Source organism: Amphiprion ocellaris, chromosome 22 (genome assembly GCF_022539595.1).
Source record: "Amphiprion ocellaris isolate individual 3 ecotype Okinawa chromosome 22, ASM2253959v1, whole genome shotgun sequence".
Lineage (NCBI taxonomy): Eukaryota > Metazoa > Chordata > Actinopteri > Pomacentridae > Amphiprion > Amphiprion ocellaris.
In genome coordinates this window covers 4,929,225-4,954,493 of record NC_072787.1, presented here as the reverse complement: position 1 = coordinate 4,954,493, position 25,269 = coordinate 4,929,225, and the positions used below count along the sequence as shown (strand labels likewise).

Sequence of the window (25,269 nt, the reverse complement as noted above, 5' to 3'; positions counted from 1 at the left end):
TTGCTTTTTAACCACTGACAAGGTTCTTACTCCCACAGGATAGCAGTGAAGCCAAACATGCATCAAATGGTCTTTTTAAATTCTGTGCTTTAATATTATAAGAGCACATGATTTCATAAAACGTGTTTGGCATGTACCTGCCAAAGTAATTACATTTGCTTTGAAATGGAACACAATATATTGTATTGTCATCTAATTTATACACATAATTGTTTAAGATGCAATTTCAAAGTGGTCTTCATAGTGGAAGATAGACAATAAAAATAGAGTTCAAGAGGGGAATTTTACAAAAAGGCATAAACAACTTACAGAATGAAGTTAATCTTAAGGCATTAAGATTGTACCATGTCTCACAGACAGAAGTGATTATGTGATAAGTGATTTTTACTCTGCCAAGGAATGCGGCGGAATTATGTGATCATCAGCATACGTTTGTCTGTTAGTCTGTTTATCTGTGTACAACATTACTCAAAAACTTAAAAACGGATTTGGATGAAAACTTCAGGGAAGGTCAGAAATGACACAAGGACCAAATGATTAGATTTTAGCAGAGATGCAACTTATAGTCTGGATCCAAGGATTTGTTAAAGATTTCTGTATCATTGCAGGATAGTGGCACGGCATCACTGTAACCATGACAACAAGTGAACACGACGTCAGCTGCCTGCTGATGATCACATGATTGCGGTCCTAATACAAATCCACCAATGAGGACTTATTGGGACTCTTCCGTCGGAAATCATACAGTGACTGAGCAGCCTTGGAGGAGTGCTCTTCCCTCCGAGTGCTTTTCTTGTTCTCTATTAATTTGGAAAATCTAGTTTACACAAACTTTAAACAAATAAGAGAGCCAAAGAACTCTTATTACTACATTTACCGCCATATTAATGGGCTTTTATGCGTTTTGTTATGTAACTTCCAGGTATTCAGAAAGTTAGATTTATGCAATGTACAGATGCAGAAAAGTTTGAAGAGGAAATGCTTTTTGTAAAGCAAAACTGGTTGTGCATCTGTGTTGGTAGCAGATTTTATCCATCTTTTTTGTCTTTGGCAGATGCTCAGTTCCACACTGAGTCCATGTATAAACTGACTTTTCCAAGCACATATTCTTCTCGCTGCCTTTTAAAACTTCGTTTTTCCCCACACTGCTTACCGCTCTCACATACAAATGATAGGATGAAAGAAGGATGGATTTTGACTGCTTAGACTCAGTTTGCTGAATTGCCCCTTTCCAAAGACAATCCAGCTTAAATCTATTGTACTGTACTTTCATAAGGCCATTGCTGTTTCATTTATATATGTGTATATATATATATATTCATAACACAAACAACAAAGTGTTTGCTTTCTGTTGTTCCCTGTCTGAATGAAGTCGTTGCAGCAGACGCAGTGTTTATAAAGAAGACTGCATATAGAAATCTCTGTAGGCGTATCTTGTGTGAGGAAAAGCAGTCAGGTGAAAGTGGCAATCTTTGCTTTTGAGATGAATATTGCTTCAAAATTACTGCTGATTTTTCAAGCACGTTGCTAAGGGTAAAAATGGCAATTTTTCTCAGGTCTGTTGGTTGTGACTTTGCTTCTCAAAATACACGAGTACAAGATCGTTTCAAACAACTTCAAATACATAATGGTTATTTGCTTTTAATGATACTATCAGTAGCTACTTCTCAAGCCTTGAACATTTGTTAGTCATAAAATGAGCTGATTAATGTAAAGGTGACATTATCCGCCATGACTGTATATGCCCTGTTGAGGTAGTCAGATTTATGTTTACATTGAATGAACATTGTTTCTTTTCACATTTTACATTTTTAATAGATAAACTGATTCCTCCCATGACCACATGAAATTAAAATGGGACCCACATGTCATAGGGTAACTTTAATAACTAAATATGTATCGTAGTAAAGCTACTGACACATATTGGATTAAAAAATGTTCATTCTTTCCTATTGAAGTGCTCATAGTGAAAGCAGCTAGTGCTGGCGCTTCCCAGTGACGACAAACATAAAAATAAATCCTGTGAGCATTGTAGGAATAGCAGAGCGCAGTTCAGTCCTAAGATAAAATGAAGCACACTGAAAGCTTTATGTACAAATAAAATCAAGTGATAAGCCACCATGTCACTGACATTGAACCCACAGAAGGTGTACGAGCCAATCCCTTCCTATTTATCACAGGCCAGAGGAATCAACCGAGTCCAGAGATATGAGGTGCAAAGCGACAAGTGACATGAAAGATTTTATCAGCAGAGCAGAGGACAGGCGGCGCCTCGCCTCAACAAATCCTTTTCTAGTTCTCAGGAATGAAGCGACATTCATTTTTCACTTCACAAGACGAAGTTTGCACTCTAACTTGATACAAAATTGCTTGTTTTCTTGAGTGCTGCATTGCTGATAATGCAGAGCTTGTATTTTGTGCGCTGATTTCTCTCCCAATGGGTTCGCCATTATTAGTAGCCAGCACAGACAACAAATTGAATTTATGTCTTGGACTGGAAGACTGCACCTCTGATGTGGCCCGCATGACGAAACAATTCATGCTCCACTGGTGTCCTGTATACAGTATTTCCATGAATAAGGCGAAGTGTCTGCGTCTGTGTGTGTGTGTATGTCTCATCTTTAATGTGTGTGTGCATTTTTGAAAACATATCCTCCAGGCAATATCTATCCCATATTGTGTTCCATAAATCCAAATATACTTCAACAGGAATTTAATCTAAAATTCCCAGTACACACAAGCACAGACACACGCACGCACGCACACACACACACACACACACACACACACACACACACACACACACACACACACATGCATGCACACACACACACATGCATACAGTCAGCATTTTTGATTCCCTTCATGATAAATATACAAACCAAATGATTAACTATGAAGTGTTTACTTGTGGTACATTAAAATCATGACACCCTCAATGGGTGCAATGAGCCATTTTACGATCTGATTTCTTATAAAGCCTTTTTATCTTCAAGCTAGGGTAGCCAATTTCCTCTTTTGTGCTAGAAAAGAGGTCCTGAGCACAGAAACCAGGCATTTCAGGGGCATTTTCTCTTCCTGGCTGTCGACAGAACACATTCAACATTCATGTGGTGACCCATTTCATTAATGGAGAGGCCTTTTTCGTCTTGTCTCCGCCCCGTCTTCACCGGCTGCAGCCGCCCTCGTAATGGGCCCTCCTGTCAGGGTTTCATGACTAATCCCCTCATTGACCTCTCCTTCACTTACAGCCCCCACCGCCACATTGGTGATTCAGTAACGGGTTCGAAGGTGGGGGAGATGCTGGTAACACTTTTGCGTAGTGAATGGCATCTGGAAAAACATAAACCAATCCCTTCCTAGGGTTCTACATGTTAGTATAAATGAATATGTACTGTAGGTAAATATGGTTGTAGCAGCAGGCTTTAGAATGTAATTCAGGTTTAGTCGGAATGCGATTTTATGTGTGATAAATAGAAAGGTGACTTGGAGCCAGTTGAGTGCTATTGTTTTTCAAAACTAAAACCACATCCTTGACCCTTTTTGTTTCATGATGGATGATACTCATTGTGTTGCTTTCACATTAATGTGTGAGATTTCCATTACCCGTTGCTCCATCTGCCAGGAAATCTGCAAAACGTAGTAGTATGTGCACTGAATTAAATTCATCTTTGTCCTATTTTAGCATTCTAAGAATTACATCAATGTGGAATGACTCTACATATTACCTCATGACTCTAATGTTGATATTCAGTGGATTATTGGAAACTGGAGCAGGGAGCTTGATGTATAAAATGGCAAGTGTATGCCTGCAGGGTTGCCATAACAACTTAAAGTTCCTCTATGGTTGTTGATTTAACCATCCCTGTGTTTTACAGGTATGTATTTAGAAATGTTTAATGGCTTAGATTCCACAGCTTCCTCTGTGATGCGTCAATTATGACTAAAGCACATCAGCTCATCTACAGCTCTATTCAAACGCTAACTAACTACTCTACGCTACACTTTACAAGTTGAAATATTGCAGTAATTCAGCCATATGTGTCCAAACTGATACTGAAGAAGAAGAATAACACAGAACGCTTCACCCAGCAAGTTGACAGGATTGGTTCCTTTGGTTTATGATGTATAAAATCCTGGAAATCTTAATCCGTGTTTTTAAGACTGTCATCAGTAGACTGTAGTTTTATGATGGAAATGCCATGATGTTAACTGCTTATTACTCTGCAAAGGAGGCAGAGCTTCAGCGGAGTTATGTGACTGTTGGCATTACTTTGTCTGTTTGTTAGCAACATTACTCAAAAAGGGACTAATGGATTTGGATAAAATTTTCAGGGAAGGTCAGAAATGACACAAGGACCAAGTGATTAGATTTTGGCAGTGATGTGGCTTAAAGTCTGGATCACAGATTTGTTAAGGATTTCTGTATCATTGCCAGATAGCGTCACGGCATCACTGTAACTATGACAACGAGTGAACACTACGTCAGCTGAATGCTGATGATCACATGATTGGGATCCTACTGCATATCAACCGCTGCAGACTTATCAGGACTTATCCTTCAAAAATGATACAAGGAACAATTGATTTAATTGTGGGGGTGTTTCTGAGTCCCATCAATTCCTGCCGCCCACTACATATTTGGGTCACGTGATTCGGTATCCGTACATAACGTACACATGCATAACACGCTTGTGCTCAGTGCAAGGTCATTTTGTTTGTGGTACATCTAAATGGCCACATTCTATCCTGCCGTGATTTCTCCCACAATTTTTTTCTAGATTTCATCCATTGGAAGTGATACAACAACTGAGCAACCTTGGTGGAGTACTGCGCTCTCTGAGTGTTTATCTTGTTTCTCTCATGATATCATCCCCAATGGATTAAAAACACCATATCGACATGTTAAGAAGGTAAAAATCTTGATTTTAAGTCCTTAAAAGGAGATAATACCACTGGTGTTGGCAGTACTTAATACAGTATTCGCAACATTTTTTGTATAACCCAACAATACAATTTCTATGATACCTATAATTTCATATTCTTAGCTATTGTAGGTTACACTGTGGGAATTAATGCTATTTTGGCAGTGAACATACCAAACTTCAACTTAGCCATGCTCTCATAATGGTATTTTGTACTTGTCTTGCAAAATTAATGTGATAATGACTTATTGATGTAAAAAAATAGGACATGTGAGACCCTACAACACATGCTAATGACATGAGAAAGGCGACTATAGCGCTCATTTTGACCCAAGTAAAAGAAAGTGGTGATTAGTTCTGCAGTAGAACACAATCTGAAGTAAAGTACCAAAAAGAGTTGCCATCCTCTCATCAGTCAGACCTCCCGCTCAGCTAGCCATATCGGCACGAACAACATGAGAAGAGAGCCTCGTCAGAGAAGAAAACGCCATATGGCAGTATTTCCCCTTCACAAGCTGAAGCAGATACAGCATTTCTAACAGAGGGAGAAGTGTCGACAGCATCATCATACTGTTTCTGTTTGTCTAATTCGCCTCGTGAATTCGCACAAACACACACACACACACACAGTGACCGCGCCGATGTGGTAAAATCCTAAACCTCCCCAAGCGAGATATTTGATTCTGATCTGAAGACGACAGGGAGTGATGAATAAAAACTGCCTAATAATGGGATCATTGAGTCATGAGAAGCGAGTTATCTTTTGCGGAGGCCAGTGAATGCAGACGCTCATTATGTATAGCCATCCGATGGTGCTTTAGCCTTCAAGCAGAACAGGATTGTACAATAGAGCTGCAACTGACAAAAGAGGAGAAGAATACAATCAAACAAAGAAAAAGCGCTGTGTAGAATTTTCCAGACCTTTGCTCCTTTGGTAAGGTAGTGTTACTTATTGGAGCACGATGTCTCAGTCATGATGGCTGATGGCTGCGAAGGACAGTGATTGTGATGTTAGGGGATGGTGATTAGAGGGTCAGGGCAAACTTCAATGCTCTTGACTTACTAAGCAAATTACCACCAGGGCTGCACAAATATGCATCACCACAAATGTTGCAGCTAGTTGGAATATTGACAGACACAGAATGGCGAAATCCTTAAGATTTCGGTTCTACTTGATTGGGCATCTGACACCAGTACTTATGCCAAGATTGTCTTAATAACAAGAGCTCAAGAGCAGTGTTAATTTCGCCAACGCCAAAGGAATGTTAAGATAATTTAGCTTCTTATTTCAGTCACATTGTGAACAAATGCTGATTATATTTGCTGTCCTTGACTGCAACAGCCACTGCTTAGAAACAGCCAGACTATAAGCATGCATCTTGTTTGCTCATCCTTGGCGGAGCAGTCTTTCAATCCCACCTAATCAGGTAAGGGTGAGGCTGACTTGAATGAACGTCATCAGAGAGCAAATAGCAAGCTGGAGTTTCAGATCACAAATTTCCAACTGTGTAGGCAGAACTCTATAAAGTGGGTGTTAGAAACTCAGCTCTGAAAAAACTGTTTGCTGTATGAGTGAAAATGTACATCAGCAAACACAAAGATTTGCTCTTGAGACAAAGTTTTATATACAAATTTTTACATCATTATTTGCAGAATTTTAAATTTGGCAAACAAACTATGACACAGAGAACAGTGACAAATGTGAAACTTTGAAAATGTGATATAGAAATAAAAAGAGCAAACAAAAATGAATGCTAGAGTTGTGAAAATTGAATTTCAAATACAACATAATGACTGCAGAGATTACATTTTTTCAGCCTATCAGAACACTGTACAGTCCTTTAAAACTTAGTCTCTTTTTTAGTTTTGTTAGATTTTAAATTTGTAAACACAGACTTTCAACCTTTCAAACTTCTCTTTAGCTTCTAAATATGGCACAATATTTAGCCCATTATAGCTCTTCTAATGCTAATGCTAATGCTAAGGTGAGAACAGGGCGAATAAAGAGAGCGTTTGGAAATCATAACATTAACTGTGTCACTGCAGAGCAAAGAGATATGGGCACTGAACCTTTTCCATTAAACCCGTGAAAGACTAGAGTAACCATGGTAACTGCAAACTGCGATCTAAAAAAGCCTAAAAAGATATTACAATTAAAAACACAAAAATGAGAATGAAGTGATTTAATGGCTTGAATATATATTTTCATCAAAAGAGCAAAACTAAACCAATGTCAAGAGTCTAAATGACACATTTATCATTCAGTTCCTTTATTTTATTTGGATCCTCATTAGTACCTGCCTCACATTTGCCTTTTCTTCCTGAAGTCCTCTTCAAAATATCCAGGACAGTTTTTTTTTTTCCACTTTCACTTTTGCAAATTGTGCAAAAAAATTAAGTAAATGACATTTACTTTAGTACAAAGAGAGGTATCCAATGAGTGTTTACACATTGCCAGTCATAAATGGTATCGGAAGTGAGGGTGATGTGATGAAAATGTGAAGGATTGCAGCCGTAAAATGTGTCTAAAATGCCAAATTTGGTAAGGGACTGAGCAAACACATCTTTTCCTTTCTTTCCTTATTTCGGTATTGATGTGACTGTATTTGTACATATATTGAGCAACTGACATTTTATTACCTTTCATTCATTTATTTTTGTACTATGAATGATTCATTTAAAATCTTTTCTCTCCTTTTTTGTGCATTATTTAAAAATTACCCTCAGAAATCTGCAAAAAGGCTTCCTAGAGCTACTAAAACAATTATGGGATGGATGCTTGTGATTGTAAAACTTTTTAAACATGGTCCTGACTTGACATGATATCTGCTGTCAAAAGACAGATCACACATCAGTGAACACTCTGCGTTTCTTTTAGCTTGTGTTGGGATTTTGTGGTGCTGAACGGATAGCTCCCCATCTTCATACATCTTTTACTGTGCTGCTGAATTGTTTGTTTCTGTCACTCGTGTTTTTTTTTTTTTTGTTTCTGTTTTTGGGACTGATCTTTTGCAATACAGCTGATACTCAAGTGTTGATGGTGAAAAGGGATTTTTTTGTTTTATCTTGCTATCTCTGTTTTCCCAGTAAAGCTATATGCTGCAAACTTACCACTTGCTCTCCCTAGGAGTTCCATCCATCCATCCATCCATTATCTATACACCACTTAATCCTCATTAGGGCCATGGAAGGGCAGGAGTCTATCCCAGCTGACTTAGGATGAAGGCAGGGGACACCGTGGACAGGTCACCAGTCTATCACAGGGCTGCATATAGAGACCCCTAGAGACATACAAGTGCACTTACATTCACACCTACGGACAATATAGAATCATCAGTTGACCTCAGCATGTTATTGGAGGGTGGGAGGAAGCCGGAGCAGCCATAGAAAACCCACATATATACAGAGAGAACATGCAGACTCCTAGACCCCGGGGATCTTCTAGCTGCAAGGCAACAGTGCCAACCACTGAACCACTGTGCAGCCCTCCCTAGAAGTTAAATTTCAAATGCATTTTGCTCTGCTCTGCCTGGAATGATACAGAACCTTAAATTTCTGCAAGAAACAGGTGGATTGTTCTCTCTGAGTTGGGGGTTCGTTGCTGCTCTAGGCAAAGGAATTTAAGTATTTTGTTCATAAATGATGGTAAATAGGACCATAAGATGGACAGGTAGTAATGTGGGTGTTGTATCAGACCATTGTGGTAAAGAGGAAACAGAGTCGGAAGGTAGAGCTTTCAATTTATCAGCGACTCTACGTTCCATTCCTCACCTGTCATCACGAGCTCTGGGTAGTGACTGAAAGAATGAGCCTATGGATGCAAGAAGCCTAAATAAGTTTCTTCTGCATTGTGGTTGGGCTCACCTTAGAGAAAAGAGTGACGAGCTGAACATCCAGTGGGAGCTTAAAATTGAGTTGCTGCTCCTTTGTGTCGAAAGGAGCCAGCTGAGGTGTTTTGGGCATTTGATTTGGATGCCTCCTGGGTGTAATTTGAAGGTATCCTGGGCATATCCAACTGGGAGGAGACCCTGCATTAGACCCAAAACTCACTGGAGGGAGTGTGTATCTCATCTGGCCTAGGAACGCCTTCGGATCCCGTGGGAGGAACTGGAAAGAGGAATGTCTGAAATGTCCTGTGTAGTCTGCTTTCACTGCAATCCAACTGTGGTAGAAGGAAATAGATGGCTAGAAGGATGAATAATTAAGAAATGAATTGATCCAAAGATGTTACTTGCAGCCACAATGTGCAGAATGGAGGAGGTAAGAAAAAACTGGTGTGTGTGTGTGTGTGTGTGTGTGTGCGTGCGTGTGTGTGTGTGTGTGTGTGTGTGTGTGTGTGTGTGTGTGTGTGTGTGTGTGTGTGTGGGTGGGTGGGTGGGTGGGTGGGTGGGTTTGTGTGTGTGTGTGTGTTTATTAAGTAAGTTTTATTAAAATAAGAAGAACATTGAATGTTCTCCTTTGGTTCCTCTCTGTTCTTTTAAAGACATCACCATTATCTGTCTACTTCTCTGGTTTTCTTTCTCACTTGCCACCTCTCTCTTTTTGTGCTCCAAAAAACATCTGACTAAATAAATAAATAACTTAAGTTTTACACCTGCTTTTCCCAGATATTAAATCCCAGCTATGCCACCACCCCCTGCTGTAGCATTAAATCTGCAATGATAAATCAGTTTCAGGAACCATTTTTCCCCCCAACATTCTGCAGGCTTAGGTACAGAAAATCCTTTTAATTCATAATCCGCAAAACCTGTCAGCTTTTGTAAGCCTTTGTTTTTGCAAGCACACAATTGAGATCACAGGTCAGTTAAATAGTGACAAAAGCTATGGCCATATGTAAACACTCACAAACCCTATGGAGCTCTCCAGATCTGGATGTTCTCTCACACACACCTGCACACACTCCTGCAAGCATTTTTTTTCTTGCATCTTGTGCTGCTCATTAATCACCAGGATGTCATGCAGCTCCTCATTTTCAACATTTGCCTCCCTGGTCTACCAGTGACTTTTGTTTTCAACACAACAATGAACATAGTAACCACCTGAGCTGTTAATGACCCTCACCCGAGGTTTAAGCAGGATAAGAGATGCTAAGCGTGCTAAGAGCTAGCCCCTCTGTTAGCTGGGAAACTGCCAACATTTTCTGTAATTACACCTGCTCTTTGGGCCCTACTCTGGTTTCAGATTATGGTCCTTGGTGGGTGTAGCCATGGGAAATGTCTGCTCCAGACACTGGGATTAAGTAACAAAGAAGAGGGCTGCCAAAGTTTAATGGCTAGTGACATTAGTAAGAAGCAACAAGATAACAGATTACAACAAAAAAGTATTGGCTGTTATTATTGTCTATATTTAATTCTTTTAAATGAAGGCAGTAGTTGCTTTTCCCTGAGATCGCTAATTGATAAAACAGTTACACCAGTATTAAATATCCACAATTTTTATTTTTACTTTTAATGATCAAATTATTATCCTGAGTAAATAACATTTTTTGTCTTAAGTGGATGTTTTTTGTACAAAAACATCAGATGAATGAAGACAAATGGTGTGGCTGCAGATAAGGCAGCACAAATGCTCGCTCTCTCTCTTTTTACCCACACATTCACACTGTCCCACACACACACACACACACACACAAACACACATACTGAGGTCAAATGCAGTGTAACCTCTCGCAGTCTGAAGACTAGCTACCGACCCAAACTGATCGATTGTGCAGCATCTTTGGGGATTTACTTCCGTTAAGGCCTCTGAGCAGTGATGTTGCTTATGAAATGACAAGATCAGTTAATGTCACTTCTCCACCTGGCCTCGCCTTCAGCTCTGCACTGCACTATCCTCCCAGCGATGAAGCTTTCTCATGCCTCCACAGTGCATTTTGTGCCGCTGGGTCCACAGCCAGTCTTTAGCTGAAAGCAGTATCAGTGAGGCCCAGCATGTCGATTATATTGAACTGGCTTGGCATGTCACTGGCAGTAAAGACCTCTTGATTGACTCCTGCTTGGATAGCATGTCCAACTCCATACATTAGTAATGCTCAAGATTCAATAGATGGATGGCTCGAACGGATTGATGCAGGCAGGCAGCACATTTACCTCAATAACATAGAACAACAGAGGAACTTACAGAGCGATGACAAGGATGTATTGTAATATTTTCTTGACATTGTGCAGCTTATTATATAGCTGAAGGACTAAAACTAATATTTATTATCTAGGTGTGTTAGTTTTGGAAGATCTTGTAATCCTTCAGACTGATAACGAGCTCATACAACAGAAAGCAAGAACCACACAATCGTTCATGAAAACAGTAATTAAAAAAATTCTAAATCCTCAGATTTTTAAGCATTAATCGTGTTTAAAAGATCGATGGAGCCTTTGGGTTTGAAAAAATGCAAATGAGATAAGCTGTTGGTGTTGTATTCAAGAACAAGTCATGACTAAGACCAGAGTGTACCGAGACAAACCTTTAGAAAAAGACAGACATTGAATGCATGGAATGGATATTAATGATGGACCTGATCACTGGGTTTAAAAACATGATGTGAACCTGCACTCTGTCGTGACCAGTGGAGGGCGACACCTCTAGTTACAAAAACAAGTCTGATTATAAAGAATTCCTTTAGAAAATACACTCGAAAATACCTCTATAAACATTTTCCTAAGAAGTTTATTGTCTCAATCATTAGTTTCAAGATTTTTTTATACAGTATAATGTTAATTTTTGTAATTGTGATCCCTTTTAGAATAATTCTATACAATGAAACAGGATATGTATTAGGGCAGGACTAACTTGTGTTTGACAGGTCACAAAGGTATCGCTGTCAATAGTGTCCTTAAGTTCTTGAGCTCCATCCTTCCCTTATTATTTCCACTTTCAGAAGACCAAGATAATGACAGCCAAATGCAGATCTCAAGCCTTTAATTAAACATCCACAATCCAATGGGTCACGTTGTAATGGATAAGACCATCTTTTCTATGCAGTCCATGTTTTTGAGTTGCCTTCCATTAGCTACTGTACAATTATAGGGATTTTTGCCCATTCTTTTCAATTGCATCGCGTGACGCAAGTGTTACATCTCATGTATAGCAATAAAGTGTATGTAAGGAGGCTGGAGGCATGTGTTACAGGACTTTTACCCATTTGAATCCCATGTGGTCCAGTTTTGTGTCGCTCTTTAGTTTCATTTGCTGTTGCATTTGTCGGTTGCGGCTTCCTTTTGTTTACTTGCTTAACTTTAGGCACCAAAACTGCTTGATTAATTTATAGAAAATATTTTTGTTAGGGTTAAAATGCTAAACAAAAAGTTTGGGTTTTTTTTCCATGTTGCTATGATAGCAAGTCCCACCCCGTGATTAGCCTTTCTTCTGTAGTTGCAGTAACATATTTTGTGCTGTTGACCAACACAGACATGTCACTTTTTTGGTGAGACTAAACAGCCTAATTTTGTGTGCCAGCCCCAGGCTTAATTGGCTACTCCTAAGCCTTCGTTTCCAATAGTCCCACTTAGCAGTCATGGCTGTGGGTTCTGCAGAGAATTAACCCCCCGACATGAAGTTTTTCCACGCATGCTGCATCTTTAGAAATGTTAATGAAAACTGTTGTTTGCTAGCCCTGCCCTCTCTGGCCTCAGATAACTTCTTGCAACAGCTTGTCTCCTGCGTTCTCTTTCTAGTTGCCAGCTGTCCAAATACATAAAACAAAATGAAAGGTTATAGGACTGAATATGGACCTGTTTACAAATATAATTATAAAGAAAACATATACCTCATCTTACCAGACCAAAAGGTGGTTGCCACACATTTATGGCAATGTACCGTGGCTAAATACTCCATTAAGTCAGCATGTGTAAATGTTGTGTATCATGTTGAGGAATTCTCAAGTGGTGTTAATGTTAAAGATGTTTCCAGTTTACCACCAGCATTGCTCTTAGGTTAAACTGTACATATACCGTATTAACTGATCACATCACTGGCTCTGTAAGTGTATTTTTACTCACGCCATATCGGCTCACAAATTGAATTAAATATTGATGTTTAAGAGAGAAATAATACAGGAAAACTGTCATGATTTTTCTCGCAGCTTCCATTTTTCTCTTACTGCCTATTTTCTAGTGAGAGGAGGAGGAGGGAGGTTGGGGGGGCTGAGGTCCCTCCCAGGAGAGCTTGTGCTGAGAGCTCACTCCTTCCACTTCCCATAATGCACTGTGGGCCAGGGGGACGGAGGTAGAGGAGGCAATTAGCAGGTAACACGTTAGCAGGCAGGCTGATCCGTTTAAAGTCAATTCAGACAGCAGCTGCAAGCTACACAACGGGGAAGGAGCCAGTAGTGTATATCACTATAAGAGGTGTGTGTTGGGGAAGATCAGGTGGAACAAATATATTGTACAGTAGATTTCCTTCTGTGTGCACAATTAACCATTACACTGACAACAAATCACTTATGCACACACCTCAAGACCTTCTTTTCCCAGCCTCTCCTGTGTTTCTATTTCATTTTCATCACACATAATTAAGCCGTAGCGCTCTCTGAACCAGCTGCCCCTTGCCACTCCCCCCACCCCACCGCCTGCCCCTCGCAACCCCCGGTGTGTTGTCGCTCATTTGCAGCCGACACCGGATGCAGACAAGCGCTAAAAAAAGCGTTTATTAACCGAGCGTTTGACCCAATTGGCTTGCGTATGAAAACACCTGGGCGTTAGATTGAAATTTAATTGCTTCACTTAGTTAACCCACTTAAGGACCATGTTGAGTTTAGTCTGCTCAATTTGTTGGGATCAGCAGCTTTGTGCATCGGGGATGTTGGAGGCTTGGATTGTGGATAATTACTATTAATTAGTGGTTGATACTTTTGGCTTTGATGCCACAATGAGTGAAATAGAACGATGGCTGGGAACGAACTTGGCTGAGCGGCGTTATGTAGATAGCGGCTGAAGTGATAGAAAGGAAACTGGTGTTTTCCTGAGAACCAGGGCCTTTATCTTGCTTTGTTTTTGTTTGTTGTTGCCGGCATCATCAGTGGGAAGGCGCAATATGTCGTGGGCACCCATGGTGTCAGTCAGAATCCTATTACTGCAGAGGTCAGACAAACTGCTCCAGGTAAGTTAAGTCTCAGCGTGCAGCTCTGCACCACCAGAGCAAAGAAAAATAATAAATTTGCAGCCAACAATATCTACTGTCTCCAACGTTTCAAGGAGAACTTTAAACCCTTGTCAGATATGAGAATATGTTTGCTGCTTTCTTTCTGACAAAATGAAATCAAAACTTCAGTGACGGTTTCTTCCTTTTTTTTTTTTTTTTTTTTTTTTTTTTGCCAGTGTAGCAATTTGAGCTCACAGCCTCATGGGTAATTTTATGAATACATATCAGGACCTTTAGCTCACAGGCGGTGGCTGGCACACTCAATAATGCCTTGAGCAATATCACTTTGAGAGCACCACACGAAAACAAAGACGCCTTAGCTCCATGAATATTTATTAATGGGAGATACTGGAGCAGAGTTAAAAATGACAGACCAATAGGTGGATGGAGAAGAGAGATATGAAGAGAATGATGCAAAGACTGATAGAAAGCCAGGAGAAGACATCCCGCAGAGCTTTCAAAGTGAAGCAGGCCCAATAGGAAATGAAGACATTGCATCGCATGGGAAGCCCTGGAGGAAATTTGCTATTGAAATGCTGTTAAATACTAGTTTACTTTGCTCTTTCTCTGAAGATGTTGTTGCTGCTGCAGCAGTGAGCGAGCCTCCCCTGGTATCCACATCCAGGAGCCAATGTTGATTGGAAGCACAACAGAGCTGCTGGGTATGAGACCCTGCGGGCCTCACTGGCGGTCTCCATCATTATGCCGATGGCGCTATCATTTCTGGACGCTGATTAAAATGTTGCCGATGTTAAAAGAAGCTGAAGGTTAAACCACAAAGGGCTCCATGTGAAGTCGTTTCACCAAACATCGCCTACCTCGCTCCACACACATATATGCTGTCTGAAAATCAAACTTTTACAACAGAAAAGTGGGAAAACACACTGTGCAGAGCTGCATCAGACTTGTTCTGATCTTGTCTTGATTTTAACTATACATTGACTTAACAGCAGCATCTTTTTATCAATCAAACTACAGAAGGTTGTTGCAGAAGGTTTAATCTACTGTAACTAAAGGATGTCACAGTCAGGCTGCTTAATTCGGACTCCTAAAGATGCATCCAAATGATGACTGTGAAGCAAAAGAATAGCTGCACTTATTTCTTTTTCTTCATTATTTTTTGAACATTGGTACCAGAGAACTACCATAACAAGGGTGAAACTTCAAACAAACATGAAAAATGTAAGCTCTGCTTTATCTGGACGTGCCCAGATATAAATCGCTGCCTGTAGTGTCACTGCAACCACACTAATGTGAGCAGTTGAAATAAATTGTTCATTCTGCATTCTTTCTATTTTCCCTTTATGCCACTGCTTTAGTTTTGTGGATTGGGGAAAAATATTTGAAGTGAGAGGAGAGTGGCGGTAATATTTGTATTACTGAGAACGTCATGACCAAATAGAATTTCATCGTCCTGGTTGCATTGGGCTGGATTGCATTTGATCAAAATCTTTCAGCTCCCCTGTCAAATCCATTTAGGGCCAGCTGTCACATTTATAGCTAAAGTTCAAAATAAAACTCAAACATCGTACTTAGATCAACGTTTTTAGCTTCTCTTAGTTTCATTGGTACTCTTTCTACAGGGCAACCCACAAATGAGAAAAAGTTGAGAGGTTGAGACTATTAATCTAATGTTAAAGACTGACTTAACCATTAAGATTAAAGAAAGTCAAGCCAATGCCAAATTAAACATGCATTCTTTCTAATCACCAACAGGGGGTGACTCCTCTGGTGTAAAACAAGTCAGATTCTATAGACGTTTATGAGAAAATGACCTTAGTTCTCTCTTGATTTGTTACTTCAGTAAACATTTTCCTAATGAGTTTATGGTCTCAATTGATAGTTGCAAGTCTCCTTTAATAGGGCATGATGTTTATTTTGGGTGTTATTTTTGCATACCTTGTGATTGACAAGGTGCTACCAAGTCTCTGCCAGATCTACACCTTACTTATTATATTCAGTTAAAAAAAAAATCTAAATGACATCCATCAAATTTTAAGGATGATGTTTCAGTGTGGTAATCCTCAAGCCAATCAATGATGTCACAGTGGCTATATCCATCTTATATCTATAGGCTATGGTTGGGACCAAGTAAAGATTAAGGTACTAGAGGAGCAAATGAAGACCAGGTCCAGACCAGTGCGGGTTCCATATTGCATGACGGATGATAAAATGTGGAACTTGCAAACCATTGCATTTCACCACTAAGACTAGAAAGGTACAATATATACATAGGTAGCTAATATGTATAGCTTATATTTGATAAATCTCTTTGAGTGAGTACTGAGAGAATTTCTGAAGAGTTTTGATACAGAAGCAGATTGATATTTAAAAGTTTGACTTTTCCCTCAGTAAACACTGAATTGCTGAATTCACCTGCAGATTAGTGTTTTCCTTTGGAAACTCTTTTGCAGATGAACTCTTTGTGGTTTAAATCAAGAATCGTCTTTGTCTTACATTTTACTCTGTCTTGTCTTATGACAAGACAGAGTAAAAATGTGGTCAATTCCAAGACTAGACCAAGACTGTCAAAAAGTGTTATTGAGACCGAGCGGCATAAGATATTAAAATGCTGATTAAAAATATATCCGACATGATAAAAATAAAAGGTGTAGACTACTTACTTTTGCACTTCTAATATGAGCTACAAGTGCTAACTCCAAACACTGGGTGTCCCAAACCAGACTATTATGCTTATAAGCATAATATGACATGATTTAAAAGAATATAATATGAATATTTAAAATGATTGTATCTGCGTTGGTGTTGCTAAATTGCATGAGCACATAGTATGCTCATGATGTTAGAATGATGTCAAAAAGCCAAAAGCCATATAAGAACCTTATTTACAGAATTTATGTTGGTTAGCTACAACTGCAAACATTTGCTACTGGTGACATTTCTTGTGTTTATCCCTTCATTCAGCAGAGCCCTTAAGTTTGTGGCAAACAGCAGACTGGTGGTTTAGTATCAAGGTCAAGAACCAGTGAGCGGTTTAAGACTGTGCCCTTCCTCGGAATTATTATATTTATTCAAAGATCAAGCTGCGGTGAGGCTGAATGTGTGGGGTGAAAGAGGCCAGCTGGTACCGGAATTTCTCACTAATACTTTATCTGTTTTAATCTGTGCCATCTCTTTGCTCCTGCAACACCTTTACCTCCATGTCCCTTCCACTGCTTTGAGACAGACACAGAACCATTTATCTATAATGAGACTTGACTCTTGGAAGTCAGATTTCCTGGTGCAGGTATTGGCACAGGATTATCGGTACACTTTGAAAACAGTGAGGTTGATTTTGTGAGTGTCTTGTGCTGCATGTCAGCATTAGAGCAGCAACCTGTGAACAGAAAAACAATGAAAACATTCCGTGTTTGATGTAGCTTAATCACACTGACAAAGATATAGACAGTTACTGCATATAAAAGATTGAGAAATGCAATGCTTCTGCTTACAGGCTCAGAGTTTTCACCTACTTCTAACATTAAAATGTGTTGTCCCTGTTCACCACTTTTGTGTGGAACATTTCACAGCACACGTTGTTTTCTGCTGCAAAGGTCTAGAAATTCTAAATTTTCTACATCCCTCCAAGTACCTCATGCTGCAAGAGGCTCATAAATTAATTTAACAGATAGCTATCCCCTGAATACTCATCCAGCCACGGCAGAAAATGAATTTATTGTTAAATGGCGGTTCTGGTGAGCAGGATGTGAGTGAGGATTTAGTGTACCTTAAGGGAGTCCCTCTTTCCAAACTGAAAATATGCTTCTGAGATCTCATCTCATATTAATTTGTCATAGAGGAGGTAGTCGTGCTGTTGCTCCATGCTGCCCTCTGGCTAACTCTGAGCTATTCATCGTCTTGCACAGCTACAAGCCTTTCAATTCCTTCATTCTCCAAGTGCTTGTTCCACAATTTAACTCGGCTTGCTTTCCTCGGCGTCCCCCTTCGCACCTCTTTGTCCCTCTCTCCCTCCCGATCTCCCCTCGCCCGTCGACTGTGACCTTACAACAATTATGCATCCTCCAGTGGGACAATTAAAACTGAGCTACCTTCACGGGTGGGGAGGGGGGGGAAGAGAAAAGAGAGGAAATAATGATGCCAGATTTGCTCGTACAGTCGCCTGCCTCCTTTGAACTAGCGCCTCTTGAAGTTGAGGAAGCAACTGTTTTAACTGTTCCGACTGTGTTCCAATGCCACCGCCAGTCAAGGACGCTCTGCCCTTCAGCCGCGTTGTCCAACAAAATAAAAGCTGTCTGTTTTCCATTCACTCATGTTGGTTGTCCTCTGCCTACCCCCGCCCCCTCCTCCCCCTCTTTGACAGGTGCAAGTGCAATCTTCATGCCAACAGCTGCGTCTATGACAAAGAGAAGTTGAGCTGCGAGTGCGAACACAACACGACCGGGCCCGACTGCGGTCGCTGTAAGAGGAACTACCAGGGTCGAGCGTGGAGCGCTGGCTCCTACCTGCCCATCCCCAAGGGCACGGCTAATATCTGTGAGTACAGACACACACAAACAATCACCACTGACATGCTGAATAATTACAACAGTAGACGACGTGAGAGTGCAGGAATTAGCATATAACATATAGACAAACATATGCACACTATAATAATGAAGAATTTGTCGAATTAATTAAACCAAATTTAAAGTTATATCCCAATTAGCAGTATCATGTGTCATCTTGCACTGTCACCACATAAGGAGTGAGACGTTTCAAAGCAAAGTGATAGAATTAACAGAGTTTCAAAAAGACAAAAGAGGTGAAATGAAAAGCCGGTGGTGAGACAAACTTATTCAATATGTGATGTGGAAACAAACATGACCAAAATCAAGAGCAGGGTGCAGTAAAGCTAAAAAAAATAGGATTTATTTCTCTGTTCTGTTGTCTGGTCTGGTAGCACTATGTTGTGACATAAAGAAGCATATTACGAGTAGCTGGAATTGTACTTAGCCTTTGCATAAATCATGTCAAATTAGGCTACATTTGGGCAAAGAGAACATGCATAACAGCACTGAAGATAGTTTTAAAAAACAGAATTCTCAAAGCTGTTTCAGACTTGTGCTGCAGCAATAAATGAGGAAAAATTTGCTCTATATTAGCAACTTAGTATGCACAGAACATTCTACATTTTTAGCTTTGACTTCTCAGTAGTTGCAGGAGGATTATCTCAGAGTCCTCCTTCCTGACCCCATGTTAACACAAGTGTAAGAAAACACTGCCCAAAAGCAGCAGCAGCAGTAGCAGATGCCCTGTGTCTGACTTCACTCTTCGTTACCGTCTGCCTATCCTTTACAAAACACCCACAGCATCAAGTCAGTGCTTTGATTGAAAAGGTCACACATGCTCACACCTCAGTATGTGAACAAACTGAGTGTGCAGTATCAGGGTTTCAGTTCTCACTACCTTTCAGTTTCAAGTTATTTCTTTAAACTGTGTTCAACGGTGGAAGTGACTCGCAGACCTCATGAAATAAACACTACTGTGGTGAATATTCTGGCTTAGTCACACCAACAGAACACTATATCAAGAGGTGGTAGTAGACACAGAGATGATTACTGTATATGTGGCTGAACAGAACCTCTAGTCTTAGTGATGTTTTATTTTTTTTTACCTTCTGGTGGGAAAAACAAAAATGAAAATCTATATAACCACCACATCAATGTCCCAGAGGAAACATAAATCCCGAGTGATTCCGTCTTGCTTTGTGATGCAAATACAAGTGTTTCCACCCTTGACTGTTAACCATGTGCTGCCTTCCTGTTCACACTTTTGAAAAAGTAGAAGGGAGTGTTTCATTCACCAATTATTTCTGATTTGACATGATCCTGGGAAAAATAAGAATATTTAAGTCGCTACAATGTGCAATTCTCTCAATCCTGCACACAAGACATGATTGCAAATGCATACTGTCAAAAGACTTCCGGAGTTTGTTCAATTTTTAGCATCTACTTGTGATTGCAGCATCTTTTCTTAACAGGTTAATATCAGTCACTATGGCCTAGACTTTGGCATCACATCTTCATGATCTGGCATTACTATATTTTAAAGTACCTGCTGATGTAGGAGTCCAGGCCTTTACACCAATGCACGATATGGATTACAGTTAATAAATAATGCTGTCCTGCTACAGCTGCAATGCTAATGTAGAGTAGAGGCAATTATTTACCCCTGCTTGAGATGAAATAAGTGGGCCAACCTCTTTGTCTTCTAGTAACATCGCATCATATGAGGAGATTCTTTTTTTTTGCTTGTTTTCTTCGCACAGAACTTGAGCAACTTTGGTTAGTGTAGTCCTATATTTGATACTTGGCCATTTCCTCTTAAAAAAAGTTTTGTTGTTTTTACTCTTGAAATACAGTTTTGTGAATAAAATGAGCAGATATAACTGGAAATATTGTGTAGTAATGTAGGGTCATTGTTTATACTGATCATCAAACAGTTGGTAGAAACAAAGAGATTAAGCTAAAGTGAATGAATATTGGAGAAAGTGGCCAGAATCCTGTCTTTAAATGAATGTTCATGTTGCACCATAAATGCCGTGTAAACTGAAAAGGTGGTGATATGTGAATGCTGTGTTCCCAACTCATCTCCACTGCCCCCAAGCAGCCAAAAAAATAAATGTTTTTCAGGTTGAAGTGAGTTTGCTGAATGCTAGTTGTAGCGCATGTATGAGCAAACTGCAGTGAGAGAGTTAGGAAAGATTCATTCTGAGAGTAAAAAGAAATAATTCTAGCATGAAGCCCATTGTTTGTGATATCAGGCTCGACAGTGAAACTTGCCTTGACAAGAGAGAAGAATGCAAAGCTTTTTACAAGCAAGACAAATTTTGGAATATATTAGAATTTCCATTTCCCTAAACTCTGGCTTCTTATTATTTATTTTGCTCCCTAACAGAAAAGCAACATCTGCTCTTGCTGGGGTACAAATAAAGCAAGGACACGGTGTCAGACAGCGCTCTGTACACACAGTAGTTTAGTGTTACGGATGTGAGGAGCTGTGAGATGATCCGGGTCCAGCAGCTCACCTGGAGACTTTGCAGTGCCAGGAATGAATGGATGAATGGATGACGGATATAGCATTTACGTTTAATATTAAAAGTCAGCATTACCCCGTTCCTGTTATCCTCTCCTTACAGAATCACATTAACACAGGCTCCACAGCAGCCACTGTTCCTCAAATATATCGGCTAAAACAGAGTGATGGGCACCAGGAACCTATACAGCCTATAAGTTCAAGTGTGCAGGTATTAATTGAAAGCCCAACTTTTATCCCGCCCCGTCTCCTTATCGCATCCACTGTGATTTCTGCCTTTCTCGGTGCCACTCGAGGACTCTCGACCACTGATGACTTATTCCCCCTCCCAGAGGATCGGCGTTATGAGACTTAGGGAGGGTTAGTGAAATGGCCGTTCCCAGAGCCCAGACTGACAGCACATTATTAAAAAAGGTGACACACACACAGGTGCTCATCTAGACCTGCACTCCTCAAAGCTTTCACACACACACACACACACACACACACATTCGTAGCTACACAAGGACACACACACACACTCTCCCTTTGCCCTGCGAGTGATGAAAAACAGTCCTAGTATAAAGTGCATTATTATATTTTGTCTTGGAGGTGGAAAAATCCATAATGTAATAACGCAGTGAAAAATCTATAGGAATGCAAGGTTATCCCTCCTGAATAGAAAAGAATGTGCACAAGGCTGACAGAAAAACGCACCTTGTGCTGTTTTGTAATCTTCAAGACCCATTCAACACAAATTCCAAAAGTCTCCTTCCCTCTCAATGTTTTCCCCCAAACCCAGCGAGCATATGGCAGCTCTGCAGAGACAAATTTGTCAAAGATGAAAATTTAATTAAGATTTAATTTCTTTTTACTATGCCCATCAAGTCGTCTGATGCGATAAGGAGGTCGATGAATCATCATTCGGAGGGGGTGTGGATGGGGCTGGGGCGTGATGTGTCGTCCTACAATGGCGCTGTGTTGGAAGCGCAGAAGAAGAACGGGATTTAAAAAGTGATGAAGAAAGAAAAGGATGGCAGAGATAGAAAGGAGGGGAAGTGGGCATCACTCTCTGTCACAGCTAGCTCAGCCTTCTGGGGTGGCTCTGTCTCTCTCGCTTTCCCTCTCTCTGTCTAGGTCTCTCACTCCCCCCAACACACTCCCCAGCCTTCTCTCATCCTCACTCATTCTCGCTTCCTTCCTCTGTGGAGACAGAAGGAGAGGGATCAGTTTGAGAATTAACCATGGCAGTTCATTTCACTGTAGGGCTGAGGATACAGAGGGAAATAGAAGCCGTCGGTGGAGGGGGGCAGTTCCTGGTGGCCTCTGAAAAGTTGATTTCAAATAGTAAAAATGTATCCTGAATGTTATATTAAAGCTAGGATCCTTATTTGCACATTAAACAGAAAACTTGATTTGGAAAGAAAATCGCTCCTGTCTGCGTGCAGTGTGAAGGTACGTTGGAGGAAGAGATTAGCCCCGTTAGTCAAGTCCAGAAAGCTTCTTGAACTTACTTCACATCTGACTGACACCCTACAGAACACAGACTGGCATCAGTGGGAAAGTTTACTTCAGTTAAGGTAGCACATTCCATAAATTAAATTTGATATTTGGACAGGAGGAAATAGTACGAAGTTCTCAATCTGCTTCTGGATCTATATCAAAACCTGATTAGCTGATTCTTCTTCATTTTATGACCTTACTAATTTTCTCAAAGTTTGGCTATATCATGGTGGGATAATCTGCTGAAACAATAATTTTACTCGATGTAATACACTACCATTCAAAAGTTTGGGGTCACCCAGTCAATTCCATGTTTTCCATGAAAACTCACACTTTTATCCATGTAGTAACATAACTGCACAAGGGTTTTCTAATCATAAATTAGCTTTTCAACACCATTAGCTAACACAATGTAGCATTAGAACACAGGAGTGATGGTTGCTGGAAATGTTCCTCTGTACCTCTATGGAGATATTCCATTAAAGATCAGCTGTTTCCAGCTACAATAGTCATTTACCACATTAACAATGTCTACACTGGATTTATGATTACTTTAATGTTATCGTCATTGAAAAAAAATGCTTTTCTTTCAAAAATAAGGACATTTCCAAGTGATACTAAACTTTTGAATGATAATGTAAAACATTTACAGCTGCTTGTGGAACATAAATCTGGTGACATGCTATATTTTTCTTATTAACACAAACAGTAAGTAAAGATAATAATGATCTGATCCCACCAGAGAGCTTTGCCTGTGTGGCCAAACCCTGATATGTCTCTTTCCTCTGTGCCGTTGTTGCCACTAGTGAACTACCACCAGGCTCCACTTCAGGTTCCCAAAAGTGCTCTGACTCAGTGGGTCATGTATTCTTGACCCTCTGCGGGTGTCCTAAGATGCCCAGGACCAGGACAGTAGCTGCAAATCCTGTGGGTCCTGTAGGTTGCAGGGTGGGGCCTCTGTGGATTTGACTTCTTCCAGTACAGGCCTGGCCATATTAACCTGCTGGAGGTGGGGGTCCTGTTGCCAGGGGGACTTGTGCTTAGTCTGGTTTAGGTGAGTGTCAAAATAACATCTACATGAATGCAGGACCCACAGTGCATTGTAATGAGATGATCAGTGGTATACACTCCAGCTGTCTGTGGTTTTAATGTTGCAACTGACAGGTGTACGCACATAATGAATGAGGCACTTAGTAATGGCTGAGTAACATTTGTTTAAACTACCAAAAAATGAAATCTTGCATCCATAACCTATTTTTAAAGATCTTACAGGAGCAAATGGGTTTGGGCTGAAATCCACACACAGCAGACAGAATTTAAAACATAGTGAAAGACAGATGAATGCATGTGGAAAAATGCAAAATAGGGCTGCTTTGCTTTACTTTAAGGACAGAAGGGCATCTGGATGATTTATCGCTGTAAAAGTTGCTGATATAAACTTGAATCTTCACACAAAAAATAAATTCAAATCCACCTGCAGACTGCTTTCATGTAATTATGTAGTTGTTCACCCATGGACAGAGACAGTCTGTCTTCATCCAGGGCAAATGGCACCAGTGAAAGACAAGCTTGCAGGACTGAATAGAGAGAGGCTGTTGAAGGTTGTGACCTGTGTCTACATGGTGACATAAGCGGTGAAGTTACATAAGGTGAGTGCGGCCTTGCTGCACGGTGACAGCCTTGTAAATGTTCAGTTGTTGAGTTGGATGATAGCTGTTATGACAGCCATAATAAGATATCCTACTCATCCCCTGCAGCCATTTCCTTTTTATGATGATCACACAGTTGTACATAATACATCCTTTAGTCTGTTGAGGGACTAGCAGAGGAGTTATTTGTTGTGTGATGTTTTGACTGACACCACTAATTGAAAGTCTTTGGTGCCAGCGTCTAGACTTTTTAAATGGTCGCAGTCAGGAAGTAGTGAAACAGGCTTCTGTGGGGGTTTTTTCTGATTTTTTTTTACAAATAATCTATTTCCTTTAATGATGCATAACATTTTCACAAAATAGGTCTTCATTTGTTCCTTGTATCTTGATCAAATGTAGATCACTGAATCAGCACAGGATTAAGAGACGCTTGTTCAGATTTAGCTGAAGCAAGCCTCAGAGTTTATGGATCTCCTTTGATCAAAGCGGTGAAAGGCGTGGACTTGCAGTGGATTTCTCTGGCACGAATCCTCCCACTGAGCATTTAGCACATGCTGCATCCCAGATTAGCATGATAATAAGCACTCGTTCTATCTGGAGGTGACCGCCACAGTAGAAACAATTATTATTTCATACAAATTGCATTTTCTGCCATTGTTTTCTAACTTGTGCACATTAAGCGCAGAGCTTCCAGAAACTCCAGTCTGATTATTGGTCTCCTTGTCCTACCGGGAGGTGTTGATTGTTGCTTGTGGAAACCTAACACACACACACGCACGCACACACACACACACACACACACACACACACACACACACACACACACACACACACACACACACACATAACATCTCACTCCTTCACATAGACACACAAATATAGATTGTCTGATTGATCTTCCCTCTTGTGCAGGGGAAGTATTTCAATGGCAAATCCCACAGGAACTGATGATGCCACTGAAAAATAAATCTCATTGTTTGTGCTTGAACACAGTTACTGTATATGGGTCGCTATATATGGATTCCTTTCCTCAGATTTGACTT

At 40.3% G+C, this 25,269-nt stretch overlaps 1 protein-coding gene across 11 annotated transcripts in view; it reads left to right on the top strand.

The window, feature by feature from the left end:
* ntng1a (netrin g1a) overlaps nucleotides 1-25,269 on the top strand; it is a 123,020-nt gene that overhangs the window by 72,570 nt on the left and 25,181 nt on the right. For all 11 annotated transcript variants that reach the window (XM_023280769.3, XM_055007079.1, XM_055007078.1 and 8 more), the window contains exon 4: nucleotides 18,382-18,554. In XM_023280769.3, coding sequence (XP_023136537.2) covers nucleotides 18,382-18,554 — 173 coding nt within the window. The remainder of the gene's footprint in view (nucleotides 1-18,381; nucleotides 18,555-25,269) is intronic.